This window comes from Magnolia sinica, chromosome 8 (genome assembly GCF_029962835.1).
Source record: "Magnolia sinica isolate HGM2019 chromosome 8, MsV1, whole genome shotgun sequence".
In the NCBI taxonomy this organism is placed as follows: Eukaryota; Viridiplantae; Streptophyta; class Magnoliopsida; order Magnoliales; family Magnoliaceae; genus Magnolia; species Magnolia sinica.
Genome location: NC_080580.1, coordinates 82387910 through 82408224, shown reverse-complemented (window position 1 = coordinate 82408224; position 20315 = coordinate 82387910). Strand labels below are relative to the sequence as shown.

General features: G+C 40.0%; 1 protein-coding gene across 2 annotated transcripts; it reads right to left on the bottom strand.

The window, feature by feature from the left end:
- Positions 1 to 5327: 5327 nt before the first annotated feature.
- LOC131253527 (protein LURP-one-related 10-like) lies at positions 5328 to 20289 on the bottom strand. Of its 2 annotated transcripts, none has more exons than XM_058254552.1 (3): positions 19952 to 20287; positions 8000 to 8227; positions 5328 to 5634 (listed from the first exon to the last, which is right to left on the bottom strand). In XM_058254552.1, exons 1-3 carry the CDS (start codon positions 20264 to 20266, stop codon positions 5488 to 5490), a joined length of 690 nt encoding a protein of 229 aa, XP_058110535.1. In that variant the 5' UTR covers positions 20267 to 20287; the 3' UTR covers positions 5328 to 5487. The 2 variants fall into 2 exon arrangements, with proteins under 2 accessions (XP_058110535.1, XP_058110536.1); XM_058254553.1 differs by lacking the exon at positions 5328 to 5634 and adding an exon at positions 7523 to 7914 and having other exon boundaries at positions 19952 to 20289.
- Positions 20290 to 20315: the final 26 nt, after the last annotated feature.

Below are 20315 nucleotides of genomic sequence, written 5' to 3'. Positions count from 1 at the left end.
TCTATTATCTTTATTAATCTTTATTATATATAATAAGAGTGACCTTTTACCCTAGCGATTAGTCAAACGAAGGGTGTAAATTTGACTTTCAAAGTAAGATATGATGTCTCTTGCCCTTTAATTGATGGCATTTTTGTCATTTCAATTTTTTCAAGAGAATAACCAACTCCTCTTTGCATGTAATCAACACAATTGTACTAGAGACTGTTGAAGAAATGCTTCATAGGACTCACCATAATGATCACTCTACGAAATTCACTTTATTTATCTATTACGTTGGCTCCCTTTAAAAATCAGACCAAAAGAAAAGGTAGATTGAAAGCTTCAATAAGCCATGGTATCGGAAAAAAATTGAGAATGTGTTGTGAGATATTGAAACTGTTCTCTCTTTGTGGTGTGGCCCACTTGAGTTGTGAATCTGAATGAATTTTCGCCACAAGATATACTATCCTGAAGAACCTCATGGATGGAGTGGATCCCGCAGACGACATTATGAGCTCTACAGAGCTTGGGTGTTTTCAGGTGCCGTGGGAAATAGGTTTTGGTTGTTGCCTGGCAAGTAGCTAACCCCAACTCTGACTGGGCTCGGCTCGAGCTTGACTGGCCAATTTGGCTCGGTTCGGTAAGCAGCTTAGGCAGTTCGAGCAGAGTTCAAGCCTGTGTGACATTTTCTCAAACACATAAAGTACATCTTCAATTTCTCACGGAATGGAAAATAGTAACAATAGTTTATAGGTATTTCATCAAATACTCTGTAGCAGCATCGGAATCAAGATATGAGGATAGTTTTATAATATAAAGTTTTTTTTTATTTATAGTGATTTGTTTCATATCCATTGCTTCCTCGCTACTTGTTAATTCCACGGAGAAGGTATGCACCCAAAACAACACTTCGTTGAGTCATTTCATCAAACACTTGGCAAGCAACGTCAATGTCAAAATAACCTAGTCACCGAGCAAATTCGATTCGAGTTGAGGTTTGATCCGAGTCTAGCTGAGCTTGGGCAAGCTCGGACTCAGCTCAAAATTTTTTCGAGCTCCAAAATCCAATTGGACTCTATCCGAATCCAATTTCAAGCCTAGACGAGTCAAGCCTTTTCAAGTTGAGTTGAGTGAGCTGACCGTGGAGAGGATTTCTACAGTCTTAGCAGGATTAGATTTTACTCCAACACATCCCAATGTATCAAAATACAATACCTCAGGATTTCAATACCTTAGGATTTCAGCCTTTGACTTGGATGCGGATCGCAACTGACCCTGCTAGCCACTAGTCGGTGCTCTATGGCCCCACAATGATGTATATGTTTTATCCATGCTGTCCATCTATTTTTTCAGATCATTTTAGGGAAAGAGCCAAAAAATGAGGTACGTCCAAAACTCAGGTGGACCACACCACAGAAAACAGTAACGATTGAACACCCTCATTAAAAACTTCTTGGGGCCCACTGTAATGTCCATTCTCCATCCAACCAGTTGATTAAGTCACACAGACATAGATAAAGGGAAAACACAAATATTAGCTTGATCCAAAACTTCGTGGCCCCGAGAAGTTTTTAATGGTGGGCGTTCAATCACCACTGTTTCTTGCGGTGTGGTCCAAATGAGATTTGGATCTACCTCCTTTTTGGGCTAATGCCATGAAACGGGTTGGAAAGATGGACGACCATGGATAAAATTAAGGGTGCGCATCGAACCGGTAGAACTGTGGAATCGGACCGGAACTGATCAAGCGGTCCAGTTTGGTCCAGTTCTAGAGTGCACCGGTTTTGGTTCCAAAAATCAAAGAACTATTTAGATCAGTTCCAGTTTGGGGATATGTAGAACCGAACTAAACCGTGAACCGAACCATGGATCCGAATCGTGGAACCGAACCTACATTAAAAAAAAACCCCAAGTCTACCCACCCTACTGCATGCGTGCGACTGCTCCTGCCCTCTCTCATCTCTCTGTTGCCAGTCAGCTCTCTCTCTCTCTCTCTCTCTCTCTCTCTCTCCATCTCTCTCTCGTTGCTCCTCTCTTGCCGGCCCCCGAGCCTCTCTCTCTTGTTACTCCTCTCTTGCCGGCCCTCGATCTTCTCTCTCACGCTGCTCCTCTCTCTCTCTCTCTCTCTCTCTCTCTCTCTCTCTCTCCACACCACAAAACCGTGGAACTCGTCCAGAACTGAACCAGTTTTCACGGTCCGATTCCCATTTGGTTCTAGGGTGCTAATGGTCTGGTTCCAGTTCCGAAAATCCTAGAACCGTATGAAATGGTTCGATTCCAGTTTCACCCCAGAATTGGACCAAACCGACCTGTGTGCTCCCTTGGATAAAATACATACATCATTGTGGGGCCCACATCAGCTACCAATAACAAGTCTGTCATTCGGGCTATTAACAGGCCATACCAACCAAAATGAAAATTTTCAACATGCCAACTCAAACAATTCAAAATCTTGTCCAAACCAACCCATTGCTGATTCCACAAGCCGCATTAGATAGTGAGCCCCACCTTACGTATGGCTTGGATTTCGCACGTGTGCCACGTTGACACATGAGTTGGCACTTTATATGTAGACTCACATGTGTTTGCATGAAATTTACCAAGATCTGATCATCAGGTGGGCCAATCATTTCCTTTGAATGGAGACTCTAAAGATTCACGGTGGTCTGATCATCAGGTGGGCCAATCATGTAAATTGATAATGGACCGTTAGATGATTTCTCATAATATTTAAAATTTGAAGATTCTTCAAAATGCTAGTAGATGTCCTCACGTGTAAGTGAACATGCCTTTTATTTTAGTCCTAAGAAAACCCTAAATTAAAAAGTTTCTCACCTCTACCTGAATTGTTGGATTGGTTAGTGGCCCACCGATGACGCATTCTTGTGTCTGTACACGCATACATGGCACGTGTTTGATATCCAGATCGTTCATCAGGTGGGCCCCACCATCAATGTATGTATTGTATCCACACCGTCCACCCATTTAGATAGATCATTTTATGGAAAGATTCAAAGAATGAGGCAGATCCAAAGCTAAAGTGGACCCTACCACAGAAAACAGTGGGGACTGAACGACTACCGTTAAAAACTTCTTTGGGCTACAGAAGTTTTCGATGAAGTTGATATTTGTTTTTTTCAGTTATTCCATGTCTGTGTTAACTTATGAACAGGTTGGATCTCAAATAAACATCATGGTGGGCCCTAGAAATGTTTCAATGGTGGGCGTCCGTCCCCACTGTTTTCTGTGGTGGGGTCCTCTTGAAATTTAGATCTGCCTCATTCTTTGGCTCATGCCCTAAAATGATCTCTCCAAATGGATGGATGGTGTGGATACAACACTTACATCATGGTGGGGCCCACAGAACGTGGTGACGTCACTTCAGTATTGAGTTCCCTGAGTCAAAAACCCAACTCAGCCAGTCACATCCGACTCAGCCGAGTCATGACTCAGAACTGAACAAGCCACAAGTTTTTTCACGGCCATGATGAACTCCCAAACGTGCCAATCACGCACACATGGCTGAGATGCAATTCATGCAATTCATTCATCATGTGGGCCACAAGACATACCTTGTATAACCGGAAAATCAGGTTCTCTTGCGGATCCCTATATATATATATATATATATATATATCAACGGTCAAAAAAGAGGAAAAAGACCCAACACATGCATTGAAAATGCTCCTACGGTCCAATTAATGACCAGACCTTCCCAAGTCCACGGTCCATACCAAGTGGGGCCCATTGATGAGCAGCCCAAATAGGACTCGAAAACCACGAGTGGGGCCCACTGATGAGCAGCCCAAATAGGACTGGAAAACCACGAGTGGGGCCCACTGGACGGTTAGTGGCTGGCTGACTATCTTCTAGATGATAGACATGCATTCCGCATGCTCCACTGACTAATCTAACCAACTAGATAAACATGCATTACACGTGAGAAGCATATCAATCCAACCAAACCAATACGATTTACAAATAGGAAATGATCTAGTCATATGACCTACTTGCATAGAGACCCTTGGACCCCAATCAGTTGATCTGGACGGTTCATTTGTTCCACCACACATTACATAGGCTACCATTGAAACAGCATACCTATTGGATGATTGGATCCGTGTACAAGTTGGCACTTTCTTTATATCCATAACCAACTTCGATAAACGGCTAAAATTGTCGATTGGGTCTGTTTTTATAAATGATCCCAGCCATCATTGTGTGCTGGACCTAATGGACGGTCCAGATTGACCTGAAAGACTATCCAAGTGTCTCAATGGGACTAGGAGAACTATAACTTATCATGCTCCAGGATCATTGGATCACTTTCCCCTTAGCCATACACCAAAAGCAATTAAAAGATCAATGGTTTAAGAATATGAATGGCATCCACCAGTGGGCCCCACAATTATCGAGCCATTGATATGATTGGACCATGCTCCTGGATGGGAGCATATCGACCGTTCATGGCTTGCGAGGAGACCGTGAAGAAAGAAGTGCAGCAACAGTTTACACTCAACAAAGAAAGCGTAGTATTGAGTATGAGGTTCAGGCTCACAAATGGGGCCCATTGTTTGGTGGCCAAAACCATTTGTTGGGCCTTTTACAAGATGGGTGTTGGCCTGAAAACTAGAGCTGCACACAAGTCGAACCGAGTCAAGCTTGGCCCATGTTGGCTCGGCCAGCCGGCTACCCCAGCTCAAACTTGGGTCAGTCCTCGTGCCTGACTGGGCAGCTTGGCTCGGTCAGTAGCTCGGGCCCAAGTTCGAGCCTTCGGGCTGAGTTTGAGTTTAGGTTTTATGGTTTTTAATACACACACACACACACACACACACACACACACACAAAATATTTATACTAAGTGAACCTGATTCAAACTGAGTCAAATTCAAGTCAAGTTCTGAGCCAAGTCAAGTCGAGTTCGGTCTAGCTCGGACTTGGCTCGCAATTTTTTCGAGCTCAAAAAATCAGCTCAACTCTACTCGAATCCAGTTCCGAGCTGAGTCAAGTTGAGCGAGTTAACCGAGCTAACTCGGTTTGCGTACAGCTCCAGCCGGATCCTTTGATATGTTGACCTAAAAACAGATTGTCACAAGCATAAAGTACAGCCACAGCCTTTATTCACCACACAAGTACAATTTTCAGATGGCTAGGATATTTGATTCTTGGAGTGTTGTGGGGTGTCCCCCATCCATGCTGGGGCCCATCACATTGATAGAAAACCATCAAACCATGGCCCCACATGCCTCAACGTATCAGCAAACCCGACATTTGCTGATAAACAAGACCACATGGTAAAGATTGAATGGTTGCGATCTTCCAATTTGGGAGATTTTCAGTGCATGGGTCCACCAAACCAACAGTCTAGATTACCAAACCATGGCCCTTATTATAGCCAAGAATCTTTCTACTAAAATCATCACACCTTGATAACTTTCACTGGAAAAGCAGGCATAACATCCTTAGCAAGCAAGAGATAATAGTAAGATGGCCACAAGATGGACCTTAATCTCGGCCGTCTTTATCTTTGTTGATCTCATCAAGCATTACGATAAGAGCGGTGATGAAAGCATAGTCCACATTTGGATAAACCGTCACGCCGAACACATCCTTCCCAAGCACAATGTTCATGGCTGTGTATCTCTTGGACATCTGGATCACAATCAATCAATGGTTAAGATGAATAGTTATTGGAATTTGATATTGTAGAGAATCAGCTCCTCTTAATAAAGAGATACAATCTAATAGAGAGTAAGGGTGCGCAATTCCGGCAGGTTGGGTCAGGTTGAGATCAACCCGAGTCCAACACCTACCCCTCAAGAGTACCCAACCCCCAACCTGCAACCCGCAACCCAACTCAACCCAACCTGAATTTCGCGAGCTGCCCAATTTGAACCCAACTGAGGTTCCTCTGTACTTGACCTGACTGACCTGTCTAAAACCAACCCAAACAACCTATAATTATTCCCAAACCGAACTCAACCCAGTTTCCAACCGGCTTGGCGTTTTCCAACCTGAACTTGATGGCCTTGACAACCTAACATCAGGTTGGGTCAATCAGGTTGGGGTTGTAGCCCTAATAGAGGGAGGGATTCTTTATCTTGCAAAGTCACTTGCATATATGAAAAATGATCGTTCTTGTAAGAGAGTTATCTATGATGTCGAAGAAGCAAGCTAAGGGGGACTTCCAGAAGTAAAACACAGGGGCTGTTTGGATACACCAAGAACCAGTTAGGTTAAAATAATAATCAGTTAAGTTAAAATATATATATATAAAAATAAATAAATAACCGGTCAACTTTTTTTTTTAAACCATGTTTAGTTGAGCAATGCAAACCCGAAAGCTGTGCAAAGGAACACTTCTCCCTCTTCACATATAAGGTCTTTTCCCTCAACACCCAGAAGACCGTACTTAGATGATCGACATGCTCCTCCAAGGTCTTGCTATAGACCAAAATGCTATCGAAGAACACGACCACAAACCGATCCGGGTGGAATATCTTGTTCATGAGGGTGCAGGATCTGGCAGGAGCGTGGGTTAACCCAAAGGGCATCGCCAAGAACTTAAATTCTCCATACTTTTTTTTTTTTTTGTAATGGGAGAACGGTTAAATGAGTCCCAAGTTCGACCCATAAAATAGAATCAGTCACTTTAAAACTAGGAAAAGCAGGGGGAGTCATGCTAAAACCAGGATGAGTTTACCCAATCACCCAGTGACTAATCTGTTCTGGTGGACTCAGGAGAGTCCAGATCGACCAGCTTGGTTTACAAACAATGCCCATGAACCCAATTATTTGCTCCATGAAATTTAAATATCTAATGCTCAATACCGATAAACACACGCATGAACACACGCAGTGGCATTTATTAACCTTTAAACCATCAAAAGATGTATTTATATGCATGAAGTCGCAATGCTAACTGCTAACTGTTATGTCTCAGTGCATGTCAGTTAAATAGGTATAATGCGTGTGTAACAGTGTAACATGCGATACCATTTATGAACGCTTTGGTGTCTATATTATAGAAGAGAAAGTTTGATACTCTAGTAGAGTGTGATGGATGATATGACACTTAGAAATTCCATACATGAAGTTAAATTAAATTGTTAGACGTGCCATGAACTGAAAATTCTGCTTATTTGATTATCTGACTGTCCAATTGATGGACATTTACTGGATGGTTAAAAAATGAAAAACATCCAAAGGTCCTATTTCAACAAACAAGTGTCAATGAATCAGAGGTTAGAATCATTCAAATAATCTGATTTTGGGACTGAGTTAGTTACAGTGGGTTCCACAATTTATACAGTTTAATTTGAGTTATGTACACCACCACATATATAGTTTCCGAGTGGCCAGATATCAAGCATCATATGCTACCTGAGTATCAAATAACTCTCCATTATAGGTGTTTGTGCCGTTTGTGTGGCGGTACTTCGTGGAGAAGATGTCTCCCCAAGCTTGCTGAAAGATATCTATTGTTCTCATTCTACGTCACAGAATTACCATATCTTATGAGAACTACTATTCTCAAATATAAATGAGAAATTCTATAAACAGAAAATCTCTCTTTATTTTATATATGTTTTTGTAAGCTAATTACTAATTTTCTACAAAAATAAGATGAAAAAACTGATATTTCAGAAACATTCTGCAAAATCAGACAGATGATATAGTCCGGACAGAGATTTCTTAGGCTATTCCTGTATAGAATAGGGTGTCGTGCCTAGTGAGCCATCCCTTTCTGGATAATGCACAATGGCCAGGCTAATTGAAGTGTTAGGCATGATTGTGTAGGCATGTGAACAGTTTTTGGTAAATGTGATGAGATCCCTTTCCACTTTTGGTCCGATCGTGATACATTTGTGCGCCTTCATGATTAAAGGTTTTCTTGGTGACTGCCCGTTCATGAGTCATGACCCTACCTTACTTGCAAATTGTTAAGAAAATGGGCAAAAAAAGGATAAGCTTTAAACCATGAATTAGAAAAAGGTATTTCAGGGTCCACTCATACCTGAGCTATGACAATCGAAGCATCTCCATTGTAGATGGTGCATGATCTCTCGAAGTAGCTTCCTTGGATCTTGAAATCAGGAACTTCTTCCTTTGTGTTTGATGCCAAGAACACATCTAATGCAGTCTTAAACTGGAGCAATGAAGACTTCTTAACACTAAATAGAAGGTCTTTGGCATCTGAGCTTTCTCCCCTGAATGCCTGCCAACGGCGATGCATAGACATCATCTGAAACCCAACCAAAAAAAAATGGTAGAAAACACAAATCAAAACGTCATTATGTGAGAAAATGATATATTAGAAGCATAGTTCTAAAACTCACTACTCTAGTCAAAAGAATGGAGAAACAAGTTCATATAAATGAAAGACCCTAACTAAACACAATCCCTGTGAAGATGTCTTGTGCGTATGACACATCAATCATTGATGTGGAGAGTGTAACACGGATGGGCTAGATCAAATTGAGTTCGATTTGGGATTTTTTACATTTTTTTATTTATCTATTTTCATACCTTTTTTTTTTTCCACAATTTCAGCACTATTTCTTTTCCTAAATTTTTTTCATATCCTTTTAAAATCAAACATGAATCATTGTTAGACATGTAGATCTACTGATTCATGTGTAACAATAGTTCTTCTTCTTCTTCTTTTTTTTTTTTGGTATTTTTGGGCCATTCATTAGCCATTTTCCTTCTCCAAAATACTTTGGGAAAGTGGTAGATCTACATTGTTCGAACATAGATTTATGCCCTTTGAACATAGATCTACCAATTCTATGCTTCAAATTGATTGTTTATGTATTTTCAGCATTTTTTTAGGCCATTTTAATTGTTTTTCTTTTCAAAATTCAGTTTAAAGAAATGGTATATCTATGTTGTTTGAACATAGAGAACATGAATCTACTACCATCCTTTAATGCATTTTTGGGCTATTTTCAAAATGTTTCTATATATATATATATATATTTTTCTAAAATCAGTTTTAGGTGAAATAATTAATGGGTTTGAACATATATTTATGTTATTTGAACATAGATCTACCATTTATGTTCTGCAAAAACAAGTATTTTGGTCTTTTTTCAACCATTTTAATTTTTTCTAAATCAATTTGGGGAAATGGACCTATGGACCATATGGCAAATGAATACATCCATTATCAACTCTTATTATTATTATTATTATATCATTTTCTTAATTTGTTGTTTTGTTTAATTTTTATCTTAGCCTAATTTTAGTTGCATTTTGAATTAACGTGTTTAGTTAATGTTTATTAAGCATGCAACACACTCTCTCTTTATTTTGGAGAGGTTTTGAAAAGTGGACTATTGATTGTGGTTTAGCAAAGTGGACTATCGATTGTGGATACATCTTTTAAACTTGCAGTGAACTACTAGGTTGTGGACTAGTTGTTATATAGTGGAGTGTAGACTTGTTTGTTGAATCAGAGACAGGGGTTGGTGCTTGGACTTGGCAGTTGGGGGCAAATGGCAGGGAATAACAATGACAATGTAGGGTGGTGGCACGAAGTAAGAATAGAAAAAGTAGACAACAATTTTTGTGCAAATACTGTAATAGGAGGATGCGTGGAGGCATAACTCGTTCAATTACTCGGATGTTCATACTTCGATCGCAGACCAATTCTATTAGAACAAAGATTGTTCTCTTTTCTTTAACAATCCTCTATTTAAGACTGTAATATTGGATATAATGTGATCCAATCTCTCTTTCTAATTTCTAATGCTTCAAAGAAGAATCATACTCAATGTTTTTTTTTTCATAAATGGAATCAAGTGTCAATGACATGTGGATGGAAGCAAATATCTTTTTTATATAGGTAAGATGAGAATGAAGAAAAAAGTTAAAAAAAAGGTGGGTCATTCAATTTATGCCCATCTTGCCATCAAAAGGGTCAAATTATTGGGTGTCTAAGTATTCCCAAGTAAGGGAGGAAATGGTTTTAAAATTTTTAAAAATGTGTGCAAATATGGAAGAAAGTTCTAGAAGTTATTAAAGCAAGGGAACCTTTGATGACCGTTCTTTAGATTATAAAAAGCGATGAGAGCAATGAGAGACTTTCTTTATGAGATTATGGATAAAGTAAAATTGTCTATTCAATGTGATTGTAAGTACTACAAGGATTACTGGAAGTTGATAGATATGCATTGGAATAATCAGTTTCACCATGATCTCCAATGGAGCAGGTAAAAAAGTTCAGTTCAAGTTATTTAGCTACTTAGCGATCGTAGGTTCTTACTTCTTTATTCTTATTTACACTTATGACTTGTGAGTTACTTTTACTATGAGTTTTAATGCAACATTTTGATATGATCTTTTCCTTAATGGTAGTAGGCTACTTTTTAAATCCTTTATTTCCATATGCACCTACATACGAGGAACATGAAATTATTATTGGTTTGGAAATTGTTATCAAGATGTTGAAGCTAGACATTCATTGACAAGTTGATGTTGTTAACAAGGTTAACTAATATTAAAAATTAGGATTTCAATTTTCAAATGAATTATATATACAATATATTCAGTACTTATTACTTTATCTTTCATAGGTGGAGACCTATGCACTTGCAATGCGTAGCTTTGTAGATGCACTCAATCCAAATATAAGGAATAGGATATAAGATTTAGGATATCTTGGGTATAAAATTTAGAACAAAGATGTATGTCATAACAATTTATAAACTAATATATTCATTTGTTATCCATACATTTCAATGGTGGGTTAAGTATGGAGAAAGTGCACCTACTCTAAAAAGTATTATCATAAAAATTTGAACCAGACAACATCCTCCACCAGATGTAAGAGAAATTGGAGAACTTTCTCCCATATCAAAATAGGTTAAAGCATATCAAGGTGGAGAGAAACATATTCCTTCACTACAATGTGAGGCTGCCATTAAGAAATATAAAGACATCAAGAGGTCAAAGTGATAACCAAACACAATATTATCAATAAATTTGAATTACATTTTTGCTAAAGATGGCCCTCTTTTCTCATGGCTCGAACAAAGGGAGAGAGACAAAGACCCAGCTGATAGTGAGGAGCTAGAATACACAAATATCATCGCAAAAACAGCTTAGCCTCCCAGTCTTCTAGAGCTGTTTATTGACGATGATGACAAGGACATAATAGCAGTACAACTGAGTCTGACAACCATAATAGTGAATGTGGCGGAGCTGACGATGATCACGGTGATAGTCTTGGTGGTGGTGGTGGACGACACGGACTTGGTGGTGTCGGTGTGAGTGAGACGGTAGTGGCTAGCACTTACCCTTAACGACATGATACCATACCCAGCTCACCCCACTCTAGTCGAGACCGCGAAAAGAGCCCGCTTATGATGATCAGCAATGGAGATGGCCGGAGTCACCTAGTTGGGGAGATCATGGTTCCAGTGGGAGTTGTGGTCAAAGGACAAGCTTATGAGGATAACAATGACAACGAGGATGCCGTGGATCTTACATCTAAGCCTACTTATTAGATCTTGCAATCTCCATGGCTAAACTCGGTTGATCTCCCCTTCTTCATTTTTCATCCGCGCGCATACCAAGTCTTCCAGTGGTAGACTCTCTCTTAACTTTTCCTCTATCACCACCCAAAAACCAATCTCTGCTTTACATGCGGGTATTATTCGCAACCACCACCAACACAACTGCCATCTGATATTCACATAATATATTTACTTATTCGTTTTATCCTATTCAATATTGTCAATATGGATATAGACAGTACAACAGCAGTGACGAGGATGACAACGCTGAGGCGCCTCAACAATCCTTTTGGTATTGACAAGGAAAAACACTTGAGCTAAGTCTTCGATACCTGGTAGTGCATATGTTGTATGCGTTCTGCTATGATAACTTAATTCTAAACATTAGTAACAGTAGAATCATAGATGTTGCTGTCTTGGTAGTGGTAGTACTCTCTTACTCCTACTCTGCCTCCTAATATGAATCTAATTACCCATGACTAATTGTTGAATTGTGCATATTATTTATTTTATAGATTTCATGCACAAATGAATGAAAATGATAGTTCAATAGTTTATAGATAATCATATTAATAATATATCATATCAATTTATGATATACATCCAATCAAGTAGCTCCAACATGTATGTTCAATGCCCCAATATCCAAGTTGGTTCAGTCATTGTTGGGACAAAACTGTACCTTTGAAAAGATTGTTGGTCAACTTTTCTAATCGTCCATCTACTTCATACATGTGTGGGCTTAGCCCACTTAATGGTTGGATAGTCGTGAACCCACTTAATAAATAACTCAAATCTTGCTCTATCATGTGTGGGATGTCTCCCAATTTGGCTGCAGATTTGTTTCCACTTTCTCAATCACCATATTGATGTTTGTAAATCTCACAAATGTTTAGCCCTTTTGGATGATGTTGACCGTTGGATTTTCTTTTAACCATATATTTGTTGGACCAACTATTGAAGGATTAGGACTTTCCCATACAAGATATTTGCTACATGGAGCATCTATAGTGGGGCCCACCATATCAACAGTTTATATCACCAAAAAATGGGTTCCATCTGTACAAACAAAAAGCCCAAATTGTACCTTGTAAACATTCAGTTGAAGTGTTGCACACTAAGGGTGAAAAGGCTAAGACAGAAGCTCAACCATCCAACTAACTGCAATAACCTCCAGAACTCCACTGAGTAGCATCCGCCAAATGCCAGGAGGCAACAACGAGAGCTCGAAAGAGAACACCATAGATGTGCTAGTAACTTTCGAGAAAGGATGTCACTCATTGATGCAGGACATGAAATTTAAATATGATATGCAAGAATTTAGGCTTAGATCAGACTAATGCAGAACGATTACATAATAATTCCACATCCCACACAAAAATTCAAACATTCAAGTAAAAGGGAATCTGCACGGGTTCAGGCCTACATAGGCTAGGACTGAATCGGTAAAATTATGGACCAACAATGCTCAAAGGGAAGTAGAAATTAACCACATATGCATAACAATCAATCCCTAATCCAAGGAATTCTCCAATTTCAAATCAAGGAACCCTATGGTGAGAAAAGGGGCAAATAAATTAATGATAATGCAATATAGGGTTAGGGTTTATGAAAAACTGGTATGAGAGGGTAAAATAAGAAGAAAACCTGAACTGAAAAATGGTTCCGGCGTGCAGACAACAACAATGGCCCAGACACATGTTTGTGTGATCACGGCCGCACGTGTGTGGGGCTCATTATTCAGAAAAGGCTACCTTGGCCCTGGTCGGCCAGGGATGGACTCCAAAACCTCCAAATCTCAGCTTGATCCGATGCACGGTTTGTGCGTGGTGCTCCGCCGAAGTTTCAGCCCTCCTGTACGGTCAGAATCTGGAATTCTGCTGTAGAGAGGAAAACTGCTGCAATAAAGAATGGATTTGAATCGTGGATGATTGTATGAGATGAGAAGTATGGACGGTAGAAGATGGAGGCGAATCGGGATAGATATGGCTTCGCACCACGGTAGTTAGCTCTTCGATGAAGGGAGGGCTTCGCACCCAATAATTTCCACAATTTAAGAACTCAGAGGAGTAGAAAAACGCAGAATTTTATTAATCTTCAATGAATCAAAAGAACTACAAGGGATGCCTATTTATAAGAAAACCCTATACCCAAAAACTCCCGCCATATGCGCAACTTATTACTTGGCGATGAAGTAAACTAAAATAAAAACAAATCAAAGAAATCTAAAGCTTTCATGATGTTCTAAATAATATAAATAAGCAAAACCTAAAGTATGAACTTAATCCGACTAGTGGGCCACGATCATGAGATCCCATGATAGACTTTACTTGACTATCGGACCCACTCTCTTGAACCAAAACTTCGTCTTCTAACTAGGAGGCCCTCCCTGGACGTCGTCATCGAGCCAGATCGATGGTGGGGCCCTCCTTTTCCTTGTGTACGTGCATAAGGGGGCGGCGTGCGTGCGCGTGTGATGTCCACATCAATTCTCCTCGACTGCAAAGATTTCACCACTGACGAAATAAAACTCCTGAACCATTCCAGGATGTCAGGATCAAGTCTCTGAAGCTCCTCCTCAGTGAGCCACGTGCTGTCTGAAGTTGGGCGTGACTTTCATTTAACTAAGTACTTCTGAAACCCATCGTCCGACGTTGAAACTATCTGATGGTCCAGGATATCATATATTTCCTCTCTGGGTGCGTGAAGGTTAAGTATAGGAGGTACATGTTGGGAAGAAAGGTCAGAAAGAGTAGGTATGGTAGAGGTTGAGAAAATGGGTCGAGACGGGTAGGTATGGGACATAGAGGCTGGGAAAATGGGTCAGGAAGGGTAGGTATGAGAGGTAGAGGCTGTGAAGATGGGTCGGGAGGGGGCCATGGATCAAGGGAAAGGTCTGGCGAATTAGGATGGTTAGGCGAAAGGTTGGACAATGCATCAATGGCCCCTTGAAATGCAACTAGATCCTCCACATTAAATGTGGAACTAATTCTCATGGAAGGTGGAAGATTTACTACATACGCATTGAGACCGTTTCGTTTTATAATTTTGAAGGGTCCAGCGCTACACGCGTGTAACTTATGAATGGCCCCCGGAGGATACCGCTTGGGCCTGATGCGGACCATCATAGTCCCTTACATTGAATTCCTTGAAACATTTATGCTAATCTGTCGAAAATTTGTAATGTTCATTACTAGTAGTGATCTTCTGTCTGATTTCTTAATGCCATGAATGAATGTGATGCATGAAAGACTCTGCAGGCTCTGACGGCCTATGGGATAGTGACATAGGGACAAGATCAATAGGTTTCTCAGGTTTATAACCAGTAACGAGTTCATAAGGACTGAGACCTATGGACCTATCGGCAAAACTATTAAATGCAAACTCGGCTGTAGGTATTACGGTGTCTCATGTTCTGGTGTGCTTTATATCCCTCCAAGGGGGAGACTCATCTGGTAGATCATCAGGAAAGGCATCACGTAACTCATCCACTACCGGAATGGCCTTAGTGGGTAACTCTATACTAGCCTCTGGTGCACTCTCTCCAGCCACAAGGCCACATATATTGTTTCCCTCAAAATAGTGGTCTTGATGTCCCTCATGGGGTGGGTGCGCGGGTGCACGCCCATAACTGATTCCTTAGCCAACTCCATTTATTGGTCTATCATCCTAGCCACCTGCCTGAGATTGGACATCTACCCCAATGGTGGGGTTTGTCCTGGCGGACGCCTTTAGTTGGGTAATGCGCACTTCAAATTGATCAAAGCGTTGATCTATATGTTGTTCCCAACGCTTACCCAAAAACTCGATCTTCTGGGACAATTTGTTTAGTGACTCTAGTAGTTGCTCCATGTTTAGTGTAGGGTGCAAGCCAAAACCATGACCTGTACGTGTGGCATACGACTGCTAACTCCACCTAAGGACTTTCTACTACGACTATATGCAACTAAACGGGACTAAATGATCCTATGAGACTCTATATGAGGGAAACTACGCAGTGCTACCAAAATTCAGCAATATAGTTGTCAAAATATAAGAAAGTTTTTTTTATATATATTAATATTTTTAAAAGGAAATAACCTAGTTTCTAAAAAATGAAAAAGGAAAGTTTCTAAAAAAAACAAATTAGGAAAGTTTCTAAAAAAACAACCTAGTTTCTAAAAAAACAGAAGGAAAGTTTCTAAAAATAGAAAGTAAGTTAATTTCTAAAAAAAGAAAAAAGAAAGTAAACTAGTTTCTAAAAAAAGAATAAAGGAAAGGAAATTAGTTTCTAAAAACAGAGTAAGAAAGTTTCTAAAAACAGAAAAGGAAAGTTTCTAAACCTAGAAATAGAAAGCTAAGTTAATTTCTAAAATAATTCAAATAAGAGTATAACAAAAAATTTCAGTAGCTTATGTCGGGGTTTATGGACCTCTAAACAGCCATATATGATGAGAATTGATGCGTAATAGATATAAACAACTAAACCCTAAACATGTAATGCATTCCCCTATAAGAACCCTAAGCTTTGATACCAAATTTGATGCAGGACATGAAATTTAAATATGATATGCAAGAATTTTGGCTTAGTTCAGATTAATGCAGAATGATCACATAATAATTCCACATCCCACATAAAAGTTCAAACATTCAAGTAAAGGAGAATCTGCACGAGCCCAGGCCTACACAGGCTAGAATGGATCGGTAAAATTATGGACCAACAATGCTCAAAGGGAAGTAGAAATCAATCACACATGCGTGACAATCAATTCCTAATCCAAGGAATTCTCCAATTTCAAATCAAGGAACCCTAGGGTGAGAAAATGGGCAAATAAATTAAGGATAATGCAATCTAGGGTTAAGATTTATGAAAAACTGGTATGAGAGGGTAAAATAAGAAGAAAACCTGAACCGGAAGACGGTTCTGGCGTGCAGACAACAACAATGGCCCAGAAGCACGTGCATGTGATCACGGCCGCACGTGTGTGGGGCCTACTATTCAGAAAAAGGCCACCTTGGCTCTGGTCGGCCAAGGATGGACTCCAAAACTCCCAAATCTCAGCTCGATCCGATGCACGGTTTGTGCGTGGTGCTCCGCCGAAGTTTCATCCCTCCTGCAGGGCGAGAATCTGGAATTCTGTTATAGAGAGAAGCTGTTGCAATAAAGAACGGATTTGAATCGTGGATGATTGTATGAGATGAGAAGTATGGATGGTAGAAGATGGAGGCAAATCGGGATAAATGTGGCTTCGCACCACGATAGTTAGCCCATCGATGAAGGGAGGGCTTCGCACCCAATTAGATTTCTACAACTTAAAAACTCAGAGGAGTAGAAAAACGCGGAATTTTATTAATCTTCAATGAATTAAAAGAACTACAAGGTGTGGCTATTTATAAGAAAACCTTATACCCCAAAACTCGCGCCATATGCGCAACCTATTACTTGGCAATGAAGTAAACTAAAATAAAAACCAATCAAAGAAATCTAAAGCATTTATGATGTTCTAAATAATATAAATAAACAAAACCTAAAGTATGAACTTAATTCGACTAGTGGGCCATGATCATGAGATCCCATGATGGGCTTTACTTGACTATCGGACCCACTCTTTTGAACCAAACTTCGTCTTCTAATTAGGATGCCCTCCCTGGACGTCGTCATCAAAGCAGATTGACGGTGGGGCCCTCCTTTTCCTTGCGTACGTGCGTAGGGGGGGCGGCGTGCATGCGCGTGTGTGTATGATGTCCCCATCACTCATTGGGCGGGAAGAGTTGATAGAAGAAGTCAACCTAAAATACCAATAGTTCTCTTGCTAAATTGCCAAGGTGGAGATATAGAACCAAGAAAAGATGTTGGAAGGAAAGGACACTAGACTAATGAACCCTTGGTTTGAGTAGTTGCCACCGAAAGCCGGATCAATTAGCCCCCACTAACCCTAGATACATGGAAACATTTATCGAGAGAAGGTAAATACTATCTTCTTAATATAAATTTTCAGCTATGCTCCATCCTGTTGGGTCCGTATTGTCGTACAACTCTGCCATGTGCATAGTTGAAGAGTCACCACCATTTTTTGTATGATGCAAAATTAACTTATTGTTGTAAATCATTTTGATTAAATTATGGATTTTGAAATCATCATATGCATTGTTTTGTAAATCAATGGTTTAGTTTGTTTTTGGACAATATTCGAGCGTAGTCATCGAATATGGTAGGCCTTAAGGCAATACCTAGAAGGATATGTATATAATAGCATGAGACAATGGCCTGCATCATCCATGTGTGGTGTGCATGAGGAAACATCTAAACTTTGAGAAGTTTGACTTGGTTAGAGTCCTTATGTGATCAGGCAAGTATATTGTGAGTGTTGCTTGTAGATGAAATAACCAATGAGGATTGCATGCCTAAGAGAGATCTCTGTGTGACAAGAAAAGCTAAATGGCAAAAGGCTAGGGGGTGTTTTTCAGGTGGTAAAAACTTAAAAAATTTGTAATAATTATTTACAATAGTAATTCCAGCACTACTCCCAATGCGATGTTGACATTTTTGCTTTTTGAGCACTAAAATCAAGGGGTGTGAATTTCATGTGGGGCCCATTGTGATGTATATGGCTTATCGATGCCGTCCATTTGTTCTGCTAGATGATTTTAGGGCATCAGCCAAAAAATGAGGCATATCCAAAGCTCAAGTGGGCCACACTAAAGGAAATAGTGGGAATTGAACGCCTATCGTTGAAACCTCTCGGGGGCCAAAGGTTTTGGATCAAGATAATATTTGTGTTTTCCCCTTCTCCATGTTTGTGTGACCTTATGAACAGGTTAGATGACAAATAAACAATCTTGTGGGCCTTAGAAAGGAAAAAAACCTTTCAACAGTCTAAGTTTTATGGCTATTGTTTCTTGTGATGTGGCCCACTTCAGCTTTGGATCTGCTTTGTTTTTGGGCTCATGCCTAAAATGTTCTAATAAAAGTAAAATAGATGGACCGCATGGATATGTCACATACATCATGGTGGGCCCCACAAATTTAAGACAATCTTTTTCAGACTGCTTTTCGAGACAAATACACCTCTATTTTCAAACGAAAGCAATGAGTTTTTATTTTTTTACACGCACACACACCCCACACACTCACGCCTTAGTGGGATTTCACCACCTATGGATGCTCGAACCCTTGAACGGTATTGAAACTCCTAAGAGTCTACCACCGGAGTAGGAGTAAGGATCCAAGCAATGAGTTATAATGACCCATTTTCTATGTATTTACCATGGAAATGAAAAATCAAACAACCCCACAAGTCTATGGGCCTGTTCGGTTCTTTGAAATACCAGGTAATGTGGTGTAAAACCAGCTATCAAATCATGCTAATCCTTTAGAATTACCACAAACTTGAATGGACGGAGGTGCCTTGACATGGCATAGTTTTGTGGGGCCCACCATAATGTATGTATTATATCCATCCCATCCATCCATCTTGCAAGATCATTCTATGGAAAGAGACCAAAAATGAGGTACATCCAAATCGGAAATTGACCACACCACAGAAAGCAGTGGGAATTGAACGCCTGCCATTGAAAACTTCATAAGGTCCACAAAAGTGTTGGATAAAGCTGATATTTATGTTTTCCCTTCATCCTGGTCCGTGTGACCTCATGAACTAGTTGGATGGCAAATAAACGTCCTGGTAGGACATACGAAGGTTTCAACGATGGACATCATTGTCCCACTTGTCCACCTGAGCTCTAGATCTTTCTCATTTTTGGGGTCATACCCTAAAATAATATCACAAAACGGATGGACATTGTAGATATAACACACATTAGGCAAGTTATATTAACGTCTAATAAGTACTATATATGCATATCCAAGGTCGAAATTAAAGCTTGATATCTATTCCCTAGTGGGGTGGCTAACAGTGAAGTGTGAACTGACAGTGGGTGTACCAACAAGCTAACCAAAAACAAAAAGGTCGAAATTAAAGCTTGATATCGTAATCACTAAAACAAATGAGCCTGAGAGAGTAGCCTAGGAAGCCCTCTAGAGTTCCATGCCCCAAAAAGCTCATTTGGCATATAAAGTACTTACTCCGGAGAAAAGAATAGCGGATTTTACTCGTATATTTTTATGCTTATGTTAATTCATGCATGCATGTAAGTAGATCCAATTTGATTTTGTTTTGCTTCCACCGTGTGTAAGCGCTCTTTCTCACGCACGGTGACCAAATCCACTCATCAAGATGGGCCCATCTCATGTGAAAATGGACGGTTGGAGATAAATCTCAAACGGCCTAGCAAAGTAGGCTTAACGACCCATCTGATGAATACACAAAGCATGTCCCCGTTAGGCTCACCTGCTACACAGCCCGGATCTCCACACGTGTGACCCAAAAATCAAGATTAAAAAATTGTAAAATAGAATTATAAAAAAGGAAGAATTATTAAAAAAAAGAAGAATAAGAAATTGAGACCTTTTCTCGCATGGTGAGGAGAGTATTTCCAGATGCATCTTGCAAGAGCCTTTTATCTCTGAGGCTTATCAGCTTCCCTTTCACCTTGAAGAATACATTCCCGTTCGCGTCCGTAACGGCGTAATCCCCGTCCGTTAAGCTCATCGTCTTCTCCGTTACCGTCAGATCCACCGGGTATGGGCTTAAGAACTGATGCCCCACCACGACAACGGCGTTCATTAACGGCGCCACGCTTGTACCTCCCATGAAGGACATTGCTAGGCCGTTTATCACCGTTTCCGTCTTCCGTTCCGTTTCAAACTCGCAGGAGCCCATTTTATATTCGCTCAGGGCGGTGCTACAAGATAAAAAAAAAGATATTCGC